The sequence below is a fragment of the Leuciscus leuciscus genome (assembly GCF_965113295.1).
Source record: "Leuciscus leuciscus genome assembly, chromosome: 11".
NCBI classification, from domain to species: Eukaryota; Metazoa; Chordata; class Actinopteri; order Cypriniformes; family Leuciscidae; genus Leuciscus; species Leuciscus leuciscus.
Window position 1 is genome coordinate 31,845,283 of NC_138735.1, and position 26,369 is coordinate 31,871,651.

The 26,369-nt window shown below is 37.3% G+C and overlaps 1 protein-coding gene across 1 annotated transcript in view; it reads left to right on the forward strand.

The window, feature by feature from the left end:
• The first annotated feature begins 4,017 nt into the window (after positions 1 to 4,017).
• acvr2ba (activin A receptor type 2Ba) overlaps positions 4,018 to 26,369 on the forward strand; it is a 54,030-nt gene continuing 31,678 nt past the window's right edge. Inside the window, exon 1 of the mRNA XM_082183483.1 lies at positions 4,018 to 4,535. Coding sequence (XP_082039609.1) covers positions 4,484 to 4,535 — 52 coding nt within the window. The 5' untranslated portion in view covers positions 4,018 to 4,483. The remainder of the gene's footprint in view (positions 4,536 to 26,369) is intronic.

The window sequence follows — 26,369 nt, forward strand, 5'->3', positions numbered from 1 at the left end:
CAGCCCGTTCTGTTTTAGACTGAAGTCTTTATTCTGTGTAAAAGTTGAGAGCAAATACTTTATTTTCAGAATGAAGCACAACTTTAATTCAAGAGTTTCAGACTCCAGACGAGTGTCGATGAACATGTCGAGTTTGAAGGGGTTTCATTCCAGAACTGAAGGTCTGCCGTCGTCATGGCAACCGGTTTTACACCTGTTTTTACATGGCATTCAGGACTTTTTTAAGAGCCGAGATTCCATTAACCTGGGTGGCGTCTCCGTCATTTTCCAGTGCCCGGGATTTAGTGCCCTTGAAGAGGAAAACAGCCGGACGATCCCAAGCTCAACCCTGACTAATGAAGAAAGCAGATTTTAACAAGCTCTCACAAGTCAAGCTCTGATTTCTTCTTCTATTGCTTGTTATCATTGCATAAGAAGCATTTTAAAAATGTGCCTCTGAAATCACTTTCCTTTCTCTTTTATTTTTCACCTTTGTGTAGCTGTCATTGCTGGCCAACCTGGGCCGATCTCACTGTACACAATTATCGTTGGTTTAACTTAAAAACGTTTAACTTAACATTGTTGAGTTCATTGAAATTAAACATTTGAGTTAATACTATAAAGGAGATTGGTTTAATCAACAGAAACTGAACCACATTAATTATCTAAGTCGATTTGACAAAAGAAAAAAAGTGCGGTAGAATCATCCCATCATGCATTTTTCTCTTTAAATATCATGTTTGACACACATTAGAGAAGAAAATGCATTAGATTATGAATGTTACAGTTACAGTTTGGCTCATTCACTACCAGTCAAAAATTTGTACAAATTAAAAATATATAATAATAAAAAAGTCTCTAATATGCTCACCACACTGTAAAAAATGATATGATCAAAAGATGTATTTTGTCAAATCAACTTAGATCATTTATGTGGTTCAGATAACATAATATTTTGAGTTTCTGTTGATTAAACCAATCTCCTTCATTGTATTAACTAAATTTTCTAATTTCAATTAACTTAAAATTTTAAGGCAACCAGGTTACCTGCTTTTTTAAGTTAATCCAACAATATTTTTTTACAGTGCAAGGCTACATTTATTTGATCAAAAATACAGTAAAAAATGTGAAATATTATTATCATTTAAAACAGCTGATTTCTATGTGAATATATAGTAAAGTGTAATTTATTCCTGTGATCAAAGCTGAATTTTCAGCATCATTACTCCAGTCTTCAGTGTCACATGATCCTTCACAAATCATTCTGATATGTGGATGAAAATATATTAAAATAGAAAAGTTCAAATTGTAATTTTACTGTATTTTTTATCAAATAAATGCTTGGTTGACTTTCAGAAACATAAAAAAAAAAAATCTTAATTTTTCCAAACTTTTGCCCGCTAGTTTACAGTATGCGTTAATCATAAACAGTGTGTTACAGTGAATGGTCAGTTTGACAGGGAATGCTGTGTGTCTCTTGGCAGCGCTGATCTGCGATCGATGCGATCTGTGTGAGAGGAACTGATGCAGTAATAGAGTTGGGGTTTGTGTTGAATCATGTGGCCGACTGTAATGACTCTATACAGGTTGTCATATATTTTATTTGTCTAAGTGCTGTTTGGCAGACCTACTTAGCAGAGTTCTGGAGTGGCTTCAGCAGCTCATCTCTCAGTCTGAGCTCTCAGTTCCTCTAATGTCACTGCTGTCAGTGTGAGAAATACCCATCGCAGCTCTACAAAACTAATGCAGAGTTATTAAACACGGCTCTGAGGAGAGCCATATTCATATTTACAGTAGTTAGTGTTTATCCTCCTATGAAGTTGGTCTTTTCTTTGCCATGACATGAGGGTCTGATTCTTCACAACAATATAATTATCTAAATAACAGCTTAGCGTTTGTGAGAGTGATTCAGTGTGTGGAAGCAATTTGGTGTCAACAGTAATTACACAGAATATATTTTGACACATAATTTGCCTTTCAGTGCTAAGGCCACAGAACAGCCCGATAAAACTAATTTGACAAAAAATACATATATTTATAATTCTTTCTTTGCTTATTTAATAGCTTCTTAACTTAATTTAAAACTGTTTTGTTTTATAACTTTATGACAAAGAAAGAAAGAAATGTTTTTTTTATTATTATTTCTAATTAGCGGAGAGCTTTGAGAGCCACAGTTTTGTAACCTTATCTCACCAATGACTATAATAAACTGAAGTGATTATTTTTTTTGTTGTCTTTTTGAAATCCCATTGTTCCTGTAAAAGTTTCTAGAGTCTTTTAGATGCATTGCAGCGAAACATGATCCCATATGTTTTTAGAACGTTTTTCTAACGTTTCCATTAGGTTGTAGGAACATTCCAAACGTCCAGTTGTTGTTTTTTAAAGATAAGGAAACATTCCATTTTATCATCTTCAAACATTATGGGAATGTTACATTTGAAGGTTCTCTGAACATTTCGAAAAAAGAACATTTAAAAAATGACGAATGTCCAATTAAAATGTTTCAGAAAAGGTTCCACAAATGATGTATTAATAAAGTTTGTGCTAATGTTTTCAGAGCATTATTAAAGACCAGATCATTTTGATGAACATTCTAGTAACGTTACTGGAAGAACGCTTTTCTATAACTTTGAGAGAACCTTGCCAGAAAATTCCTCTATAATTCCTCAGAATTCCTCTATTATTCCTCAGAATTCCTCTATTATTCCTCAGAATTCCTCCATTATTCCTCAGAATTCCTCTATTCTATTATTCATCAGAATTCCTCTATTATTCCTCAGAATTCCTCCATTTTTCCTCAGAATTCCTCTATTATTCCTCAGAATTCCTCCATTATTCCTCAGAATTCCTCCATTATTCCTCAGAATTCCTCTATTATTCCTCAGAATTCCTCCATTATTCCTCAGAATTGTAAAATATTTATAAAAAGCATTAAAATCAGGAAAATTCTTTGCAAGCTTAAAAATTTTTTTTCAATGGATGCACATTTTTTTATAACAAAGTAGACCTTAAAGAAAAATGCTGTTTCTATTATACAGTATTAAAACTCCACTAGAGTATTAAGAACATGACCAAATCTTTATTCCAGGATATGTGATAGGCTACTTAAAAAGTTTAAAGAAGTTTCATATATATCTTTCAAGACTTAGTCATATGCTCTCGACGGAAGAATCATGAGTTTTTAATGTTCTTCTGTCTCCTAAAAAGTATATGGATCCACAAGCTTGTTTAAATGAATTGAGAATTAGCAGTTTTGGAGAACAAGCAGTTTTACTGTCTGAAGTCAAACTCAGTAAAGTCGTTTCTCAAGGATGCTATTGTCATCTGGCTCACAGTGTGTGAAGGTGAAGTGCTTTTTACATTCTGTGATTATTAAAGCTCCAGATATTTCTTTTTTTAATATTAAACTACAGGCACTTTGCCCAGTTTAATTTTGAGATTATTATCTTGAAATATGATCTTACGTTCTCTATTAATGTAACAGCAATATGATTTAGCTGCTTTGTTGTTGTTTTATACTATTTATCAGTTATTTTTATTTATTTGCAAATTTAGTCTGGAATTATGCTTCCAAAACGCATAGTTTTATCTCAGTAACTAATGTTCAGGTGAATCAATCAATTCACCCCAAATCAAAACAGTAAGAGATTTTCTGCATGACAAAAATAAAGCACTTTCCTGTTCATATTCTCACCAAAATACCGCAGTGTTGGCCTTTAAAACAGGCGTGACGAGCAGTATGTGTGTGTATATTGTGTAGTCTGAGCATATGGACTCAAAGGCTTTGCATTTCTCTCTTTGTGTTTCAACATCCGGGTTTTCCTGCTGCGAAATTCCCAATCCTACTACGGAGAGGCTACGGCTCCTGAATATTAATCAGACCTTGATGACGTCGCTCGCCAACATTCCAGGAGCGTCCAGTCCTGTGATTGATTAATATTCATCAGCCAGGCCTTCTCAGCAGACTCAGCCAATGAAGGAGCGCTGCTGGACGAGCGTCACGTTGCGTAGTTAATATTCATGAGCCGAGCCTTCGACTTAGTAGAACTGGAAAATTGGTTTCCCTGCTGGCTGTGTTTCGCTCTCCGAAGCCATTTTGGACTCAGTTCAGTTCCGTGCATGTCAGAATCGGACCCTGTCCAGCCATTCTCACTCTGAACAGGAGAAGCTTCACACACGGACTGGCTTTTGGGTGGAAATCACTCATTGTTTCATGCTGGAAGGCGTTTCTGTTGGAATAGCCGCTTTTCCTGATGGATTTCTGCATATGTTAAAGTTTGATTGGGTGGACATCAGGCCGACGGTCACTCGGGCTCGCGTGTGTGTGTGTGAGAAAGAGAGAGAGAGTGTGTGTGTGTGAGAGAGTGAGTGAGTGAGTGTGTGTGTGCGTGCATGCATGTGTGTGTGTGTGTGTGTGTGTTTCTCCCGATCGTTTTAAATGTGTGCAAAGCAGAAGACACTGAAAAGGAGAAAACCTGGGGTGTTTTTGTGCCATTAGAGGAATATGTTCGCTTCCTGGCTGACTTTTGCACTTCTTCTGGGAACTTTTTGTGCAGGTAAGCGCTCATTTATTCTTCTGACAAGACTTGGGTGAGATTTGCATCAATGCTGTTCTTACTTTCTCTTATATAAAGCATGCGTTTTGATAGGATGCGTTGGACTTTTATGGCTAAAGCGCTCCTGTCGTTGTATTTGCATTAGGAAACCTGTTTGAGTTCCATCAGTGTTTGATGAATAATTATAATAATGACAGCTGAAATATCTTAGTTTTTGTGCTCGCATTCATTTATAACTACTATAAATACTACTCACTGTCCTCAACAATAACACAAGGACAGCAAATTCAGTCCAAGGATTTATAATACTTGTTATAGGCTACATAGTTGCATTTATGAATCAAGTGCATGATCATATTGGTTAAATGATTTCTGGATCCATGTTAAATATGGATAGGACAGTGAGTGTAGTGATTTGTGGAAGTGTTTCTATTCCTCAACCCATCCCACAGAAAGTCCTCTCTCTGAATGCAGTAAATGTGTGTTTGGCCACTTCTGGACTGTGGCTTTGTTGTGTTGGAGGGTTTGGGGGGAGGGGTGGATCTATACAGCTCAATATCATGCTGAATTCACATTAAATAACATATAACATCACAGTGCACTTTAATGAACGATCACAGGTCAAATATGTCTCATACTCTCAGGGATATGGATGCTTTGTTTTCAATTCAGGGACAGAATTCCCAGTGTTTTACCACCAGGAATGGCCTTGCTGGGTAAAACACTGGGTATATATATATATATATATATATATATATATATATGTATATATATAGACATATATAGACATGCATACATACATACATACATGTTAAGTTTAGTTAAAATTTTTGATAAATTTCATTATGTACTTTTATAAAAAATAATTAACTATATTTTGCTCTAAGGTTAATTTCTTTTTATTTCAGTTTTAAAGGTATAGCGGAGGATCTTTCCAAATTTTAGATAAGACTAAACTCTCCACTTTTTGAAAAGTTTGATTGATTCACCAGAATGATTGACAATTAGGAGGACCAATAGTATAGGTTACCCACCAGGAAGTAAAACATCCTCCGCTATACCTTTAATTTTAGTCTTGGTTTATTTTTATTTATTTACGGTCAATCATTTTAGTGCTTCAACTTATTTCAGTTTATTTTAAAATATTGCTTTTTAAGTTTAATTTGTTTTTATTTAATTTTAATTTAATTTTAATTTTATTCTTAGTTTAGTTTTATTTTATTTATTTATTTCCAGTTAATCATTTTAGTGCTTCAGCTTAAACTTATTTCAGTTTATTACCAGGCAACATTTCTAAGTTTCATGTGGTTTTCAGCTAATATTTAAGTTTGATTCCATTTCAGCTTTATTTCAATTAACATAAATGTTTGAATGGTTTGAGTTGACGATGATAACCCTTCTCAGAAGTTTGTGTTTGGTCTTTGAGTTCCCTGTTGTTCATCTTCACCAGCAAGCCTCTGGTTTAGCAGACGGACAACACCTGGGCTCTTTCTGGTTTGGTATAACTACAACTTTGGTATACGCTTCATTCTCAAAGAGTTAAAAGACACAAAAAGTTGTTAGAAATGTAGTAAGAAAGAAACTTCGGAGACGTGCGTTCAAACGTCACATGATGTGTGTTTTTGGTTCAATAGAAGTTGGTCTTCAAGGATGTTTATTGTCTATAGAGACTCGCATGACAGAAGCTGGTGATATTTTACCCTGTTCTATTGTCATAATATGTGATGCAGATTTACTTTATTTCATACTCAAATCCTGCTTGATTTTTTTGATTAGTATATTGAAATATGATCTTACTTCTCCATTAATGCAATAGAAATGTTCTTGCATTGGTTCAAATGAGACGCAGTAGATATTCTGGTGAATCTCACAAAACCTGTCTAAAACTTGTCCAGCTTCGATGAAATGCTGCTTGTATTCCTGATTTGTAAGTCGCTTTGGATAAAACTGACTTCTAAATGAATATGCAACACATTTCCCCCTAAAATTATCATTAATTTTATGCTGTATATTTTATTGTAAAGCAGAATATGTGGCTGATATATTTGGTCACTTTGAAATTTGTGTTTCCTTATCGGATTAAAGGAATTGGTCATTTCTTGTCAGTGGATTTTTTTAATTTTTTTTTATGTTTTAACGAGTGTTACACAATTTATGCTGTCATTGAATTTTATTACGATATCAAACACCCGGCTCTAGATATTGTTTCGGCCAATTAAAAACCCATATTGGTTGACCAGTAAATATATAATTTAATTTGTAAAATAAATGTGTGAAGTTTACATCATTGTAGTATTTATTGTACTAAATTTAATGTATTCAGTTTTTTTATTTAAATAAAGAAAAAAATTCTGTGATTTTCATTATCCTGTTGCACTGTAAAAATTACTTTTTCGAAGTTGTAAATAAAAGTTTATTGGAATAAGTAAGAAAATACTAGGCCTTTTCAGTCTTTCTAGTTCAAAATGCGTTATTTGTCATTTATTCGTGAAATTTACTAGTTTCTGAGTGAAATCCTACACCAGTTTATAGAAATAAGAATGACCATGTTTTGCATTACAATCATTAGAAAATAGTTACAATGCAAACAATCCTATTAGCCTATCCCTTAATTTTCTTAATGCAAAATATAATTTCTTGAGTTTCCATCTGATTTCTTGGTGAAATGTGTCCCTGGCGAGTCTTTCTGTCATTGTTCAATGCTTTTGCGATGCGGCGAGGGAGGGCTCATAAAGCCTGATGTTTTGTGTGTGTGTGTGTGTGTGTGTGTTGTGTAATAGTCTTTGCGTAGAGCATTCCAAGATTCCCCTGGCTGAGCGGAGGGTGCCGTAAAAAGAAAAGCAGGGCAATGTGGCTTTTAAACACCCTTCTATTGGAGGAAACAAATGAGTCCTGATGCTCCGTTTACTGCTCAGATCTGCTGGAGTTTCTGTGTTTGAGCGGTGGGATGGGGGTCAGTTTCCCTGTACATCCGTGTGTTTCTGCTGAACGCTTCCCCTCGGAGGGCCGCTGCATTACTGACCGCGAGATGTCTTGTGTGTGTGTGTGTGTGTGTGTGTGTGTCGGGTTTGTTCAAAGGATTGACCACATGGTTGGACGGGGGGAGGGTGAAGTGAAATTCCTCTCTGGACTGAAATGGCCACCATATAGTCCATCAGCGCTCCAATCAGAGGAGCTGTAGAGCTGCCGCGGGATCATCCAGAGGGACATACGGTGGTTTGCATGTTGCGTTATGGATGCAAGCTGTGGGGGGTGGGGGGGCTAGTTGACTGAGTGAGTGAGAGAGAGAGAGACAGAGAGAGAGAGAGAGAGAGTGTGTGTGAGAAATGGGGGATGGGTCGCCTGAAGCAAGAACTGGGATTTAAAGCAACAGTATGTGTTTTTCTTCTGGTCTTTACCAAGTCAATCAACACTCCACTGGAAAGAAATTTGGTGTAAAAACAGCTTTCACTCTGAAATTAGTAAATATCACAAACATTTACAAAGAAACTGCAAGTAACACATTGAACGTGAAATTTTGAGTAAAAAAATTGAAATGGTATTCCAATAATAAGTTGCTTTATTTATATCGTCAAAAATCTTCTTCTTTTTTTACAGTGTAATTCCATAAACTTGGGATTGACTCACTGAAAAGATAAATTGGCATAGGATTTATTTTGAATACATTTGTAATTTCTAATTGCTTTTTTTTAATTTCACAAATATTTTATCTTTGAAAAAAAGTTTTTTACAGTGTATTACTGGTGTGATGTTTCATCCAACACTGAGTATTGAATGTCAGTGTGCGCTTCGTCAAATCATGTTCACAAATAATTAAATTATTACAAATAATAACTTACATTTTCTGTAAAGCTGCTTTGAAACAGTGTTTTGCAAAAAAACATCATATAGCCTAAATAAATTTGACTTGATTTGAATGACAAAGAAATGGCAAGTAACACATTGAAATTTTGAAGTAGAAAGAATGAAGTATTGAAAAATCTTTTAGTTTACAACTTTGAAAAATCGTTTTATTTTTTATTTATTACATGCATAAGCAGTTTGTAAACGTTCCCGTTATCCTGTGGAGAAACGCAGGTCCGCGAGTCGATGGCTTTGATTGACGTGCACACAGAGGTCGGGGTTGATATGAACATACTCCACAGATAAGGACTCTGTGAATGGGTTGTAAATTGTTTTTATGGAATTTGAATGGGATTTAATCCCAAACAGTCTGAAATGAAGTGTTGATCCCTCAGGAATATTCTGTTGAGCTTCTAACGAATTAATGTCCAGAACCCTGTTTGTCTCATGAGCGTTTTGACAGTCAGTCATCACATTTTTATAGCGCTATAGAAGGTCTATATTTAGCCCACACACACACTGTGATAAAGCGACATATGTTCCAGTTTATAGGAAGAAATGGGAATGTTGGACCAAATCAATTCGTCCAAATTTTGTGCCAGCAAGTCAAACACAAACAATTTCACAATGAACAATATTGATGGAATGTTAGGAATTCTGTTCTGCATCATTTTGCATTGCATTTTCTTAACAATTCCTTGCATAATCTGACTGTGTAGAGTTAAAATTGAGTATTGCATTTAAACAGAACACATGCACTCTGGAATCTAAGCTTTTGTTAATTGGGAAGTGGTCATAATATCAAAGGCCTAATAATGAGCGTTTAATCCATCATCTGTCATAACTACTATTGGGAAGTTTAAGTTTTTCTTGGAGTGGAACAGTGGAAGTGAGCGGTTGTTGAACATTAAGTTTCATTGCATATGTTTAATGAGGTATGAAGGCACAGATTGTCCTGTTTGAGGACGTGTTTGAGCCCGTAACATAGTTTGTGATTATGTAAATCAGCCGTATGCGTGCTGAGAGAATCACGTTCAGGCCTTAATACAAATCTGTGTGAAACTGAACCGTATTCAGACCGTGTGTGTGTGTGTGAGTGAGTGCACTTCCATTAACATGACTTGCACTAAAAGCAAAGTCTGCCAGACCCTTGACAATCTCTCTATTGTGTTTTCCATTTACTGTGTCAGATCTTTGCGTTAGAACGTGAAATGTTATCCAGACACAAAGATGTATGCTGGGATTTGCTCAAATTGTCTGTAATTGACTTTCGGTGTGAAGAATCGTGGAATTCCTGAATGTATTTTCCTCCTGACTTTCACTCTGATCTGTTGCTGACACCCACAAATCTGAGCTAATTTGATACGTGATTAATTATTATTATTATTATTATTATCTTCGACTGTCTAGGTTATTACCCATAATGCACTACACAGTCGTTTTGGGCCACAGAAGATCAATATGAGCAATAACAAAGAGATTTATTTAAAGCATCATTCTCACTGTAGAAACTATTGGCCGGCAGTTTTGCAGAAGCTTTTTCTAGGAATGATGGATCATCCTGTTACAAGATTAGACATTTGTAATGATTGATTGTGCCGGAGATTAAGGATAACCAAAATAACATTTGTGTGTGTTGTTTAAGTCTCTGAGGTATTCTGGCCTCTAAATATTGCTCTGGGATTTCAAGTCTTGGGCGTTTTATCGTCCAGTCAGTGTGATTTTGTGAGAGTTACATGATGAAGTTTAACACTAAGTGTTGCCAGTTTGGTTAAACCAGTTTCAGCGGTGGTAATCGTGATGCTTGACTTGGCAAACACCACACACTGCACGCTGAACTTTGTTTTTCAAGGTCTTTGGTGGGTAAAGTGTCTCTTTTTATTCTTTCATTTAGGGACTCTCTTTAGGGAATGAGGAAAAAGCCAGCTGGCAATCATTCAGGCCTCATTTTATAATTGTACTAGGTGATAATTTTTATATATTTTAATGTAGGTGCATGTAGTTCATAAGAATGTGATCTTTAAAGACGATAAACCTTCCTTTACCAGATGGAGAGTAGGTGTTATTGAGTTAAAACCTTAAAGGCTTGTGCAGTTTGTGTGAGGAACTCCTCTCGGATGAATCAGCGCGCTCCTCTTCCTCTTCATCACATGTGCTTGTTCTCTGAGGGACGTTTTCAGGGTCTCGTGTTTCACTCCCGAGTCCACAGAGTGTCATGTACGTTTCCAGAAACGCTCTGTAATTGCAAATGAAACGCTTGCTTGGCAAGTCTTGGATAATTTCCCAGGTTTGTTATTGTTGCACATCCAATTGTATTATTTCTCAGACGAGGCGAGCGTGTTTGAAGAGAGTGAGTCTCGTGCTGCAGAGAAGTCTTGCCGTTCTCGCCGTTCTCGCCGTGTCGTGTGTTTATCTGCTCAGATAAGGCTTATCTGTGCTCGAGCTGCATGGCCAGAACGCCGTACGTAAACACTGATATTCTGCAGGCCTTATCTCTCTCTCGCGCGGGACTGTCCTACATCACATGGTGTGGCGCCCGTGAACACACTGAGGGTTCGCTTCAGCTCAGATATTCCACGAATGTTTACAGTGCGACAGACTGTCATGCTAATAGACTATTACAGTTCCTCACGTACTGAACGCACACTATTAAAACACTAAATCTTCATGTGGGGGATACATTACAATTATGGATAAATACGTACATGTATAAATATTCTAATGCATTTAATAAATGGGTATGCAAGTTCCTTTGATCACGTGTACAACATTGTACATTTGCTTCAACAAATTTGTTGTCAACTGCCTTTAAATTTGTAAGTTTAGTCAACTTGAAATGTCAAAGCTGGATTGAGTGACATGTTGGATACATCTCAAGTTAAATCTGGGACGATTTTTATAATGCCAAATATTAAGTTGCGATGGCAAACTGCAACAATTTTTTTTTTACAGTATAAAATAGTTTGATGGCCTGGAAGCACATATGAACCATACATTAATTTTTTTTTTTTATGCATATGATTAAAACAATTTGCCATGATTAGCTACTCTTATTGCTAGTTAGAGGCAGATGTTGTCATTTCATTGGACAATAATTTGCCTTCACCCCTGAGTGCAAGATGATGTCACAAATATTTTTGTTCTGTTTTCTTGGGAGAGAAGGGATGTAGCCTGGTTAAAACCAGACCATTCTCAGTAGTAACTGAGTTATGGTCTGGCAAAGCTTCATTAATAACTCAATTCCAAAGGGGCGTCACCAACGGACGTCGCTCAAATGCCTCTGGGCACAATTGGATAGACCTAAAACCAATCAGAGCGATCGTCATCGTGTAAAGCCATATGCTGCGTCCCTAAGTTACACTACGCCATAAAAGTATGTACTCTTTTTGTGAAGAAAAGGTATTTACTTTTGAATGTGTAGCAAAAAAGTAGGCAAGCTTTGGGACATATTACTTCCTCATCTTTATCGGACGGATCTGTCTCTTGCGTCCTGTCACGTAAACGGCCCTGTCAATCATCTCGTCACAGTTAAAGTCCTCTATTAAAGGGATAGTTCACTTTGAAATTAAATTTTGGTATGTTTTAGCTTACCTCAAGGGCATCCAAGATGTAGGTGTCTTTGTTTCCGCAGTAGTTTCAATTTTGATATTTTTAGGTCAAACCGTTCTTGTCTGTCAGTCATATAATGCAGGTCTATGGTCACTTGTCTCAAACAGCATGCACAGAGTCCAAATTAAAACAATTCCCCGTCGTCCAAATTAAACAATTCCCCATCGTAAGTACACATTGATGGCCTAAGACACGAAACGAGCGGTTTGTGTGAGAAAACGAACAGTTTTTATATCGTTTTTACCTCTTGAACTCAGCCACGTCCAAGTGATCTGAGAGCGCGGGCGGGTATAGATATATACAATAGATGTCGCCTTGGCTACGGTTTCGCAGACAAGTGACCATAGACCTGCATTATATGACTGACAGACAAGAACGGTTTGACCTAAAAATATCAAAATTGAAACTACTGCGGAAAAAAAGACACCTACATCTTGGATGCCCTTGAGGTAAGCTAAAACATACCAAAATTTAATTTCAAAGTGAACTATCCCTTTAAATCTAATTTAATTTCCTACCGTTTCGGAGAGAAATGTAGTAGCACGTTCATCTGCCAGTGGGTCTTTCATGGAGACTGGCCTCGTGTGTTTGCAATTTGAATATAGTAATGCATTTAAAAGTTGCTGCGCTTCACCAACGGACGTCGCTCTAATGCCTCTGGGCGCAATTGGATAGACCTAAAACCAATCAGAGCGGAATAAATTGTGATGAATTGTTAAAAGTTTGTGATTTCAATTCAAACACTCACGCGATCTTATTCCTAAATGACGATTCAGCTATGAAATGAAACTATAAAATGAAACGGCTATGTCTATGAAACCGCATCATAAACAGTCTTTTCAACCGCACAGAATCATTATTTCTTTGTTATAATAATTCAGATTATCACAGAGGCACTGGGGTCAAAGTTTATAGTTCAGATATAAACACTGATGTCTACGGTCGCGGTCAAAATAGAGGAAATCCCCTTTTGAAAATAACTTGACTCTTCAAATAAAGATTGTATTAATTACATCGTTACACCAGTAGGTGGCGACAAGTGACTGTTAAAACATGTATTGGTCATTGAATATTTAGTTCTAGAGATTAGCTCAAAAGCGCTGATTCAGCCAGTAATGAAACAAGTGAAGTCTTTATGAGTGAGTCATTGAATTATTCATTCAACCCATTTTAGCTCAGATTAATTCAATATTTTTAAATTGCCTGTAGCAATTAACATTTAGTCAGAAACTCTTGTAAATTATGTAATTTTATTTGTCTATTCAGAATCGTGGGAGAATCGTGATCTGTATTTTAAACCAAAATCATGATTCTCAATTTATCCAGAATTGTGAAACTAGTTCCAGTGTTTTATTTATTATATTTTCTCTATTTGTAAGGCAAATGTTAGAACTTTTTCAGCTCATTCTCAGGTGTTGTCTGTAATCTGTGACTGTCTTAAAGGTCATTGTTGTGGTTTGTGTTGTTGTGGATCTCTTCATTTCACCCTGCTGATGCCTCAATGGCTGCGTCGTTGCGACTGACCTTGTTTGTCGCAGAAGTTTCTTTCTACTGGTAGAGAATAGCCTGGAAAGGGAGGCCGTGTCGCGACGGGCTTCATTCAACAGACGATTGATGGCTCTTATGCTCAGTTCTGCGGAGAATTAGCAAGCAGTCTGGCTGTGTATTTGTGTCTGTCTGTGTTTTTGTGTCCCTTTCCCTGTGTGTTTGTTTCTCGCCTTTGGAAGGCATTTGTCGCGGGGCCGGGGCCCGTCTGCTTGTGTGTGTGTGTGTGTGTGTGTGTGTGTGTGTGTGTGTGTGTGTGTGTGTGTGTGTGTGTGTGTGTCAGTCGGTCTGAGCTCAGATATGTCAGACTTCAGTGGGATGTTTGTTGAGATCTGTCCTCATGCTGAGCTCACGCTGGACACACGGGGGAATCACACCATCTGAGTTTGTTTCTTCTTATTGATGAGATGTATTAAAGGGGTGGTATAATGCCCTTTTCACAAGATGTAAAATAAGTCTCTGATGTCCCCAGAGTGTGTGTGTGAAGTTTGAGCTCAAAATATCCCACAGCATGTTAAAGTTGTCACTTTTTGAGGGTGAGCAAAAACACATGTTTTGTGTCTGTCCCTTTAAATGCAAATGAGCTGCTGCTCCCGGCGCAGGGGGCGGAGCTTCAACAGCTCGTGTCCTTTTACCTCACACACACATGCACTGAAAATTTCAAAAACTTTTAGCCTTTTATGTTCAAAGCGGAGTCAGACAATGATGGAGAGACTCAAGAAGAAGTGACAACATGTAGAAGCAACAGGACATTTCTGAAGGGTTAGTTGATGAATTTATGTTGCTTATGTGTAGTTATCTTCTAGTCATTGATTAGCATATTCTGTCATGATAATCTATAAATCGTGTTCAGGGGGCGGGGTTTATGTAAATTCTAGGGTTGGTGATGTCACTAACCCGGGAGGAATGTGGTGTAGTCTCTACCAGCCGTTTGTTGTAGTCCTTAAAAAGTGATTTCTTTAAAAGCAAATATCTCCCTTTGCTTTGAACTTTGAGCGTTGTAACTTTGCAGATGTTGTTTATGATCAAACAGCAACATTACACACTAACTAAAGTTAGAGAAGTGAAATCATAATCAACCACCCCTTTAAGATTGTGTTGTTCTCTCATGGTAAAACTGAGTCTGCATTAGATCTACAGTCAACAATTGAAGTGGATCAAAAAAAAGTTGATCAAAGTTGTCCTAAGACAAGACCGGGATTGTTCAAAATTCATGTGTAACTTTGATGAAAGGTTTTGATCCACTTCAAATGTTGCAGTGAAGATGTTCAGTTTTTAGGAAGTGTTTGTGTGTGTACAGCTTTGAGTCAAGTCACATTTATTTCTATAGCGCTTTACACAATACAGATTGTTCAAGCAATAAACTGCAGGGATGCACGATATATATCTGACACCAATATCGGCATCGACTGATATATGATCATTTCATACGACATATGACCGATAATGTTATTGTTATCGGCCCGATAAGAAAATGTGGCCGATATATTAAAGCCGATAAATAAATAATGTATTAGTTCCTTCAGCTGAGACGCTTCAGATGATCAATGTTCAACATGATGGGTCTGAATTGCTTGAAATATGATTGAAATCACTTCAAAAAAAGGAAAATTTAGTTTTAATGCAACATGTGCAGCGCAAGTCTGTCATATCGGCTATAAAATTATTATGAGAACATTAGAATTGTGCGTTTGGGACATTTTAATGCTGAGACTTTTGTTTTTGTAATCAGGCTCTCAAAAATGATATAAAAATGTGGATTTAGATTTACATCCGTAAATGAATTTTAATAGCTTTAGTTAACAATAACAACATTATTAGGGATTTTACAATGTTAATCTTACGATGATGTGAAGTGATATTGTTAACATTTGAATGCTTTGTAGCAACTTTCATTCGTCCCGTTCTGAGCCGACAGATGTGTGTGTATCCGTGTTTTCCAGCAGTGTTTGTTTTCTGAAGGTAAATGATGATTTTAAGCTGGTGAACACCAGAGATGTGCCCGTATGAAGTGTGTTTGGATCTCTACGATCTCTCAGATCGGTTCGGGTTTCCACCTGAGAGAGCAGAAACACACAGCCGTCTCTCCACTCTCTCTCTGTGTGTGTGTGTGTGTGTGAGGAATCATTATTCCGGCTCCGGGGTTTTTGAGATGGAGATGGGCAGATGCTCCAGATGGAGGAATGTGTTGGATAATCCTGACTCCCAGGCTCCTCTCCTGACCTCTCCGTCTCCATCTTGACGTCCAGCTGTCGCCAGACTTCAGCTGTGGCTCTGTTCACTTCTGCCTCGAGCCGCCATGAAAGAGAGAGTAAAAATACCTCACGCTGGAAGAGCATTATCAACGCATACTTAATGTCTAGAGATGAGAAATGGAAGGAATTTCATGATATGGTTCCGATTCCACTGAATTAGTCAGTTTCCATTATGATTGTTTTAGTACTTTCGAAGAATTGATCCCATTACAATTTAAACAAAAACACTTTTTTTTGTGTAACTACAATAAGGTTGTACTTTTTTAAAACACGTTTTTAATGTTTTGAAAGATTTTGTTTACCATTTAAAATTTTTATGGTTTTTAGTAACAATTTACAAGGTTGTACATTTTTAAACACTTTTTAAAAAAAATAAAAAAAAATAAAAAAAAAACTTTTTTGTAACAACTTAAATCAAAGTTAAACATCTTTAAAACCATTTTTTGTTTTTCAAAAGTTTTTCAAACTTGTTTTTGTTTTATCTTTTTGTTTTTTGTTTCAGGTTTTTAAACACTTTTATGTTTTTAAAAAATTAAAAAAAATTTTTTTGATATTTTAAACACTTAAATCCATTTTTTTGTTTTTGCTTTAGTAGCAGTTTACAACCATGTTAAACATTATTTAACATAAACATGTAAATTATTGTAAAGCAAAGTCAAATTAAGCATTTTTGTTTTGTTTTTATACAAGGTTGTTTGTTTTTGAATACGTTTTTATTTTCCGGTTTTATTTTTAAACACGATTCAAACACTTAAACAAATGTTTTTGTTTTATATTTTAACGACACGTTTGAATGTTTTTAAACACAATTTTTATGTTTTTAAACATTTTTAAACATTGTTTTTTGTAAAAAAAAAATCAAATAATGTTTTTTATAGTTCACAAAAGGTTCATTCTTAGCTGCCGATGTTTGCTAGTCACATGTGCCTGTTGTTCCCTCTTCGCTGACTTTAATACAGTCATCAATGGAAGTCAAATATGTGGCGTTTGTCTGTTTCGTTCGAGGTCGAATCCTGAACCGTCGCTCTAGCCAACAGCATAATTAGCTGGTGGAGTGGAGTTTGCAGGCATTGTTGCAGTGACTCTGTGTGAGAAAGGGCGAGAGGACGCGAGACGTTGTGTGACGTGGGATCTCGGGGTGATGAAGGGCAGGCTTTTGTCATGGAAAAGCCAGTCGTGACCACCTGCCGCGAGAGGCCCGTCAATGACGCCCACGAGTTCGTGGGAAAGTGCCTCTTCCAGCCTCCAGAGACAATCTGCCATTTACTTTTTTTTTAGCGTGACAAAATTCGATATTTTGTCTGAACTTGATGTCATTGTTAGTCAAATGTTTTGATGCTGGGTAAAAAGGGGAACAGATTGCTGCTGAGAAACTAATGGAAGTCAGGCTTAATGTGTGTTCTGTGATGAATAACTTTGACTTGCATCATCAAAACAAAAACTGTTTAATTAATGTTCCCGATCTTATTGTGAATTATTCATCAGTGTCATTCTACAGTGTAAAATTAAAATGTTAACAGTTTAGCTTATTAAGACATTTTATCATAGGAGTATTTTCATTATTGTATTGGGAACAGTTATTTTAGTATTTTTATATATATTGTTTGGTATTAATATCATATAAGAAAATTTGGCAGATATAAGGGTTAGTTCACCCAAAAATGATGCAAACTTGAAGTTCTCCGTCGTCTGCATGTATTTGTGACCCTGGATATGTCGCATGGGTCAATTTTTTGATATTGAGATTTATACATGATATGAAAGCTGAATAAATAAGCTTTCTATTAATGTTTGGTTTGTTAGGATAGGATTTATTGAAAATCTGGAATCTGAGGATGCAAAAAAAATCGAAACATTGAGAAAATCTCCTTTAAAGTTGTTCATTAATGTTCTCGATTGTGCTGCATTCACTCACACAAATACATGTTTTATATATTTACGGTAGGAAATTTACTAAATATCTTAATGGAACATGATCTTTACTGAATATCCTAATGATTTTTGGCATAAAAGAAAAATCGATAATTTTGACCCATACACTGTATTATTGGCTATTTCCACAGAGATACCCGTGCGACATGTGACTGGTGACGTGATCCAAGGTCACATGTCATTCTTTATGCCAATAAAACACGTGATGAAACTCCCCTCACAAACGCAGACTCGAATCCCTCCGTCTGGGATGAAATCAGGTTCTTTGATTTCTTGATTTCTGACTCTGGAGTCGCTGCCGTTTTCAGACGCTTCCTCGTAATGAAACGCCAGACCTGCTTTTCTTCCTCTGGGTTTGTCTTTATTGCGATCTGGCTTGATTATGATGATTAATGTTCCGTCTGGTTGAGCTGCAGTTTGTTTCTGGCCAGCGGCTATACATGTAGTGTTTGAGCGTGTGAATGAGAGAGAGCGTCGCCGGAAGAGAAACCCGAATGCTGGCGATGGAGGAAAGAGAGTTTGGGGATTGTGAAGGAGTTCGCTTGTGTTGTCGTCTATCAGAACTTCTCCAAACCCGCTGAAGAGCATCTGATGTTCCTCTCACCAAAGGACACACGTTTCTAAGAAATAATATCTGACTTTTACATTTGTGCTTCTAGCACCCGTTTTTACCCAAAGCGACTCGGAAAAGTGGAACAAAAGCAATTCGTCAATTCGTCATAGTATACAATCCCAGGTTTATTAGACAACTGGATTTGGAGAATGTTCACATTAATAGAATATTTGTCTAGATGTTTGTTCTCTTTAGATCTGCACGAATAATCGTTAAAAGATCGCAATCTCGAATCAAGCATCCACACGATTTTCATTTCATTCCCACTGTGTTGATTATACTGTTAGGCCACCAGGTGGCGACGAGTGACTGTTCAAACGTATTTTTCATTGAATCGTTCATTCAAGAGATTCGTTCAAAAATGCTAATTCGTCCAGTAATGAAACAAGTGACGTCTGTATGAGAGAGTCATTGAATCTTTCACTCAACCCATTTTATTTTTAAGTTATTCATTCAGATTAATTTAATTAGATTGCAGGTGCAGCATTTTATTATTTAGTTTAGTTGTGTATTCAGAATCATCGTAGAATCGCTGGGCTGAATGGGTCACATGACTATAAATTCATCATCATAATCAAACGAAAGACGGTCAAACGGAGAGAAAAACGTTTTTTTCAAACGAATTTTTTTTTTTATTACAAAACAGTGGTTTCTGAATATGAACTAATTCTCAGTTTCCAAACCTTGCAAAGTTACCTAACTCACATTTACCAAAAAAAAAAGCGTACCAAAAAATACCATGGTATTAACATGTTTTTGGTAAGAAGATTCGCCTTGGTATTCATTGAACCACTTTTTATAGTACATAATTTGCTCAAATGTGAAATTTAACGAATGCAAGTCGCATCTGCTAAAAGCTTCTGCTAAAAGCATGAATGTAAATAGTGTCCTCAATCAGTGTGGTGTAAAAGTACATCCGGCTCATGTATGAATGTCACTGCATTATAATGAAGGATGTGCTAATAGCAGAAGTGTGATAATGTGTCATTAGTGTGTGTGGCATATGGTGGCTCATCACATCTGTACGTCTGGGTCTTGTATTATCATGCAAAACATTGGTGTCTCTATTATTTGCAGGCTTTGTGGTCATCAGACGGGGTCACACACGTCTACACTCATGCAAATGGGGTTGTGGGATCAGTGGGGTTTTGTAATGCAAAGGAATCTCCATCTTCAGGATGTCCATGTTGGAGCGTCTTGGAAGATCATGAAGTGTAAATGAAACGAGGTCCGGTGTGTTGAGCTCTGGACATATTGGGAAATATGTATTTTGCTGTGAATCATGTTTGAATAATAATCCAGTTCAGTCTTTAGAGATAAAGGATGAAAGGTTGAAGACCTTGATCTCCTCCAACGTTTCACTGTTGCTGAAGAGCAATCGAAAACTTTCCCTGTTCAGCATGACTCAGTTTAATGGCCAGTTACGTTTCATGTTGCATATGTTTTAAAGAGGAGGTGCTTGATGGGGCTTGATGATGATGGATTATGAATCAGAGCTTCAGACTTCATTGTTGCATTTAATGTACTGATTTTTAACATTTGTGGACTGACAATCAAACCAACTCACATAAACTGCCTTTTGTCTGCTTGTAGTGGGTTAGCAAAGCATTATCAATTATTTTTTTTAAAGATTTTTATTTTTATTTATTTTAACATTATTTATTAAAATAATATAATATATTTAATATGATTTAATATTGTACGTTGTACGTCATATTTTTATCATTGTATTATATAATATAAATATTGTATTATATAAATGTTTTGTTTGTTTATAGTCTAATTTTCAGTATTTATCATTTATATATTTATTTATTTATTTTATTTAATATTTATCGTATAATATAATGTATTAAACAAATATTGTATTTATAAATTGCATTTATTTAATTTAACTTTTAACAATTTGTTTTGTTTGTTTTTCATTTTTGATTTTCAGTATTTATTCATTTACATATTTATTGCATTTAATATTTATAATTTTTAATACTATGTATTAAACAAATATTATATATTTATTATTAATATTGCATTTATTTATTTTATGTAATTTTTCATTTTAAAGTTTTTATTTTCTATATTCCGCTTGATATTCATTCTTGTAAGTGATGCATATATTTAGAATTATCTTTTTTTATGTTAATTTTATTTTAGTTCAATTTTTTTGTCATTTCATTATGTGCTTTTGTCATTTTGTAGGTGTTTTTTTTTTTTAAATGGCTATTTATTTTTATTTTATTTCAGAAATGTTTTAATAGTTTTAGTTAGTGATGATAACCCTGGTTTGAGGAAATGCAATAAACACAGGTTCGATTCTCCTTCATGATATCCGGACATTAAACCGCTTCTAGTGTCAAACTATAAGCATCCTCTGGGAACATCATCTGGTGGAGGAAGAACCACTGGAATTAGAGATGATCCCTGTAATCAGTCACGCGGACGCTTCCTTGTGTGTGACTGATGGGAATCCAGCGAGTTAGGAGTAATTAGCCAGATGCCCAGCGACCTTTTCTTTCCTGAAACAGAAATCTCTCTTGAATATTGAGAGGGAAAGAATCCTGGTCGACCTGAATGTGCCTCGGTCACGCTGAGAGATTCCCGGACTCACTCCGGCTCTCAAACAGCGGGAAAATGTCAGAGTCATAAAACAAGCTGAAGTCCTGCGATGTTCCTGCGCTTTAAATCCTGGAGTTCTGGAGTTTTACACACTCTCTCACTGGTTTAAGTCTTTTCTTCTGTGATGGATGTTTGCGTGCGTCACCTCCATCGAGGCTGTACTGAAAAAAACCCCTGAAATTTATGGCAAAAAATGCCGGTTGCAAGAACTTTACCGTAAAAATAACATGATAGCAAACGGATTAAACTTAAATTTACAGTTGTTAAATATAGTAACACTTTACATTAAGCTTTTATTTCTTAACATTAGAGCTAATATAAACTAACAATGAAAAATGATTCTAAAGCATTTATTGTAGTAGTTAATTTAAACATTTACTAATACATTATTAAATACTTTTTTTTGTTAATATAATATAATTTACATGAGCTAACATGAACCGACAATCAACAGTTGTATTTTTAACTAGTGATTAGTAAATAAGGCAACAATGTAAATTTACGTTTTTTTGTGTGTAAATTAAGATGGCGTGTTCAATTTCACTCCCAAAAACTGTAATTTAACAGTATTTTACTGTAAAAAAAAACCATACAGTTTTTCTCTATAGTAAGGACACGTACCGTTAACCAGGGAACAAGTTTTTGCCGTCAAATTTTAGTTCATCATTTTTAAACTGCAGAGACATGCCAGAATGAAGTGAAGAGGACTGCGTATTACTGATATTCAGATGAATAAAAACCGCAGTAATAAACGTGTATTCGAGAACATTTTGTTGAGCACTGTAGAAAGTCTTAACCTGCAATCTTACAAATCCATGTGCACTTAATTTAACCTTTTTTATTTAAATATAATGTAATGTATAGAGGTTGATTCAGAGATGTTTTGACTTGAATAAAACCAGTTAATTTAGATTTTACAGTTTTTTCCCCGGTACAAGTGAATATAACAACAAAATGGTGATAAAACAACCAGAGGCTTGCTACTAGTTGTTTTTTGGGGGAATAAACAGTCTATTGGTGAACATGTAAATATCAGAAGAAAGAAACTTCTTTTATCTGTATTTCTGAGTGATTTGGCTCATGGTTTACTCGCAGTACACATGTGTTTCTCCTTCTGAAGATCACCGAGTCTTGAAGAGGCTGTTTGTCCTTCTGAAGATCACCAAGTCTTGAAGAGGCTGTTTCTTACAGCGTGTCAGAAGGTTTCAGTGTTATTTATGGAGTCTGGAGTGAAGGGAACTCTGGAGAACCGGTCAGAGGTGTGTGATGTGATTCAGATGTGATCTGTGAGTGTGTGTTAATGGAGTCACACTGGGAGAAGTGTGTGTCTCTGTAATCATCTGAACACAGCAAACACAGATGCTGCTCATTCACTTCTGCTGTCTTGTGTTGCTAATGTGTGTCTGTGATGAATGAAGAGATTGTTTAACAGTGAGGAATTAGGATGAGAGGCTCAGAGGTTATAAGGGTCTTGTGTGTGTGTGTGTGTGTGTGTGTGTGTGTGTGTGTGTGTGTGTGTGTGTGTGTGTGTGTGTGTGTGTGTGTGTGTGTGTGTGTGTGTGTGTGTGTGTGTGTGTGTGTGTGTGTGTGTGTGTGTGTGTGTGTGTGTGTGTGTGTGTGGCTTCTGACTGTTGTTCTGTTTGTTGGTGCCTTCCATCCATCCGTCCGTCCAGCCATCCATCCAACCATCCTCAATCCATCCACCCATCCGTCCATCAGTCCGTCCATCCATCCGTCTATCAAGCCATCAATCCGTCCGTCCGTCCATCCATTCATTTATCCATCCATCCGTCCGTCCGTCCGTCCATCCATCCATCCATCCATCCTCAATCCATCCATCCGTCCGTCCATCCATTCATTTATCCATCCATCCGTCTATCAAGCCATCAATCCGTCCATCCATTCATTTATCCATCCATCAGTCCGTCCATCCATCCGTCTATCAAGCCATCAATCCATCCGTCCGTCCGTCCATCCATCCATTCGTCCGTCCGTCCGTCCATCCATCCATCCATCCATCCTCAATCCATCCGTCCATCCATTCATTTATCCATCCATCCGTCCATCAGTCCGTCCATCCATCCGTCTATCAAGCTATCAATCCATCCGTCCGTCCGTCCATCCATTAATTTATCCATCCATCCATTCGCCCATCCATCCATCCATCCAACCATCCTCAATCCATCCGTCCGTCCATCCATTCATTTATCCATCCATCCATCCATTTATCCATCCATCCATCCATCAGTCCATCCATCCATCCGTCTATCAAGCCATCCATCCACCCATCCGTCCATCCACCCATCCGTCCGTCCGTCCATCCATTCATTTATCCATCCATCCATTCGTCCGTCCATCCATCCATCCAACCATCCTCAATCCATCCGTCCATCCATTCATTTATCCATCCATTTATCCATCCACCGGATGGGTGGATGGATTGAGGATGGTTGGATGGGTGGATGGATGGATGGATGGATGGACGGACGGATGGTTGGACGGATGGGTGGATGGACGGACGGATGGGTGGACGGATGGGTGGATGGATTGATGGGTGGATGGATGGATGGGTGGATGGATTGAGGATGGTTGGATGGATGGTTGGATGGATGGTTGGATGGATGGTTGGACGGATGGTTGGACGGATGGGTGGATGGACGGATGGTTGGACGGATGGGTGGATGGATTGATGGGTGGATGGATGGATGGGTGGATGGATTGAGGATGGTTGGATGGATGGTTGGATGGATGGATGGTTGGACGGATGGTTGGACGGATGGGTGGATGGACGGATGGGTGGATGGACAGCTTTCCTGTAGCTCAGTGGTAAGAGCATTGCGTTAACAATGCAAGGTTGTGGGTTCGATCCCAGGGGATTGCACATACCTATGTATAAATGTATAGGATAACGCAATGTAAGTCGCTTTGGATAAAAGCGTCTGCCAAATGCATAAATGTAAATGTAAATTTATCCATCCATCCGTCCGTCCGTCCATCCATCCGTCCAACCATCCGTCCGTCCATCCATCCATCCAACCATCCTCAATCCATCCACCCATCCGTCCATCCACCCGTCCGTCCAACCATCCGTCCGTCCATCCATCCATCCAACCATCCTCAATCCATCCACCCATCCGTCCAACCATCCGTCCGTCCATCCACCCATCCGTCCAACCATCCGTCCGTCCATCCACCCATCCGTCCATCCACCCGTCCGTCCAACCATCCTCAATCCATCCCCCCATCCGTCCGTCCGTCCATCCATCCAACCATCCTCAATCCATCCACCCATCCGTCCATCCACCCATCCGTCCATCCATCCGTCCGTCCATCCATCCATCCAACCATCCTCAATCCATCCACCCATCCGTCCATCAGTCCATCAGTCCGTCCGTCCATTTGCTGTAAATTCACAATGTTTAGTAAATCAAACCGAAGTGACTTAGTTGAGTCAGAACAAGTATGTGTAATCTGTGAGGAACTTGAATAGTTTGGATCTGCTGTCTGCCCCTCTGGATTCAGCGGCGTTACTAATTGGGATATTTGTGTTGTTCTGTCAGGCTAGTAGTTATTGCTGCTAGCGTTCCTACACGTCCAGCACAGAAGCACAGAGAGCTGAACTTTGAGTGTTTGGACGAGAGTTCAGGTGAACCGTCTGCCAAAAACAGCCGAGTGTCTCAGCCGGGACCCGTCCTGCCCGAGGGACTCGACGCCGAGGCTAAAATAAGCAAATACACTCCAGCCAGAGCTGGCAGAGGCTTGATGATGTCATCTGTTCATAAGCCAAGGGAAGGTGTGTGTTTTCCTGCAGTTTCTCTGTGTAGTGGAAGTTCATCGCTGGATTCAGTGTTGAAGTGATTCCTCGTAGTCTCGTTTAAGATCAAGATCGCGATATGATCAAAGTCTTATTTCACGATATGAGTCATTTTAAATATCAGTGAAACTTTTCACTTATACTTTAGCAAAAACTATAACTAATGTAAGAAACAATTACATAAGAGTAAACAATCAGCAATACAATAAGATCAAAGAAACCAACAGAACTAAAATACAAATGAAATAAACCGTTAGAAGTTTTTCAGGAAGATGTGCTAATAGTGGTATTCAGAGAAGTAATAATAGTTTACATCAAAACATTGAGTAATTTAATGTAAAATAACACTGTATAGTCTTATTGCACACATTAAATATAGATGAATCCTTATTAAAGCTACTTAAGATCAGTGAGTGATTTTCCTTGGTCATTTGCTGTTTGATTATCATTAATGACGGACTGCAGTAGATTTCATAAATTGGACGCTGTTAATAGTTTCTGATGTGTAAATCTTGTGTGTTTATTTATTCTGGATGAGAATGAGTTGAGTACTCGGAGAGACAGCAATGATTGATTAATGAAAATCAACCACTTTTTCAAGCTTATGTTGTGATTGGTTACATTGGATTTGTGGGTTTTTGTTGTCCATCCATTAGTTTGTGTTACAATTTCCAAAGTTCCAGTTCTAGTACAGTGAACTATGACTAGTGATTCCTGACTCTCTGATCTCACAGAGATGCTCATTTACGATCAGTCTCACGATCCCACGTTCCTGTCTGTGTCTGTGGGGTGTTTCTCATGTAGCGTGCGGTTCTGCCAAGCGTTTATTGGAGCACTCGTGGGAGTTTATCTTTCCGAAATAAGGCTTTCACAGCCAGGTTCATCAGCGCTGCGCTTCATCCTCCCGCTGTAGAAAACACATGCAATGTGCCTTAAAACATTTTGACCAAAATAATGTTTGGAGGTTTGGAACGGAGCCGGTGTCTCTCTCCACTTGTTTCCCTGAGGAGCGATAAAATGCTTTCAAACTCTTGTTTTTTTTGTGTATTTTTATCTAATTTGTTTGAGCGTGTAAAGAAAGTTTGCCTGGGTTGGGAATAACACACAGTGATGAGGTGAAATGCAACTGTTTCTAAATATATCCGGCTCCACATACTTTTCGTTTTGAGAGATCATTCCCACAAACTCTTTAGTGAAACGCTTTTTGAGGATTAAATCATTCACTTTGTAATTTTATCCCACAGACGTCATAGAAACAATGAATAATTTTAACTGACATCAGCGATATTGGATCTTTCAGAAATCAAACACGTGTTTGGCTTTAGTTTGCATCTGTCCGTGAAATAACTTATTCTGATGGAGTGATTAAAGATTCAGATAATGATGAGATTTTCAAAAGACTCTTGCATGTGAATTAATTGAAAGATATTTAAAAGGAAAAATGTCTCTTCATTGTTTGTCCTTGTTTATTTAGACATGTACTGGTTGGTTTAGTAGTTCTACCATTCAAAAGTTGGGGTCAAACTTCAAAAGGATGCTTTATATTGATCAAACGTGACGTTAAAACATATATAATGTTACAAATGTTACAAATAAATGCTGTTCTT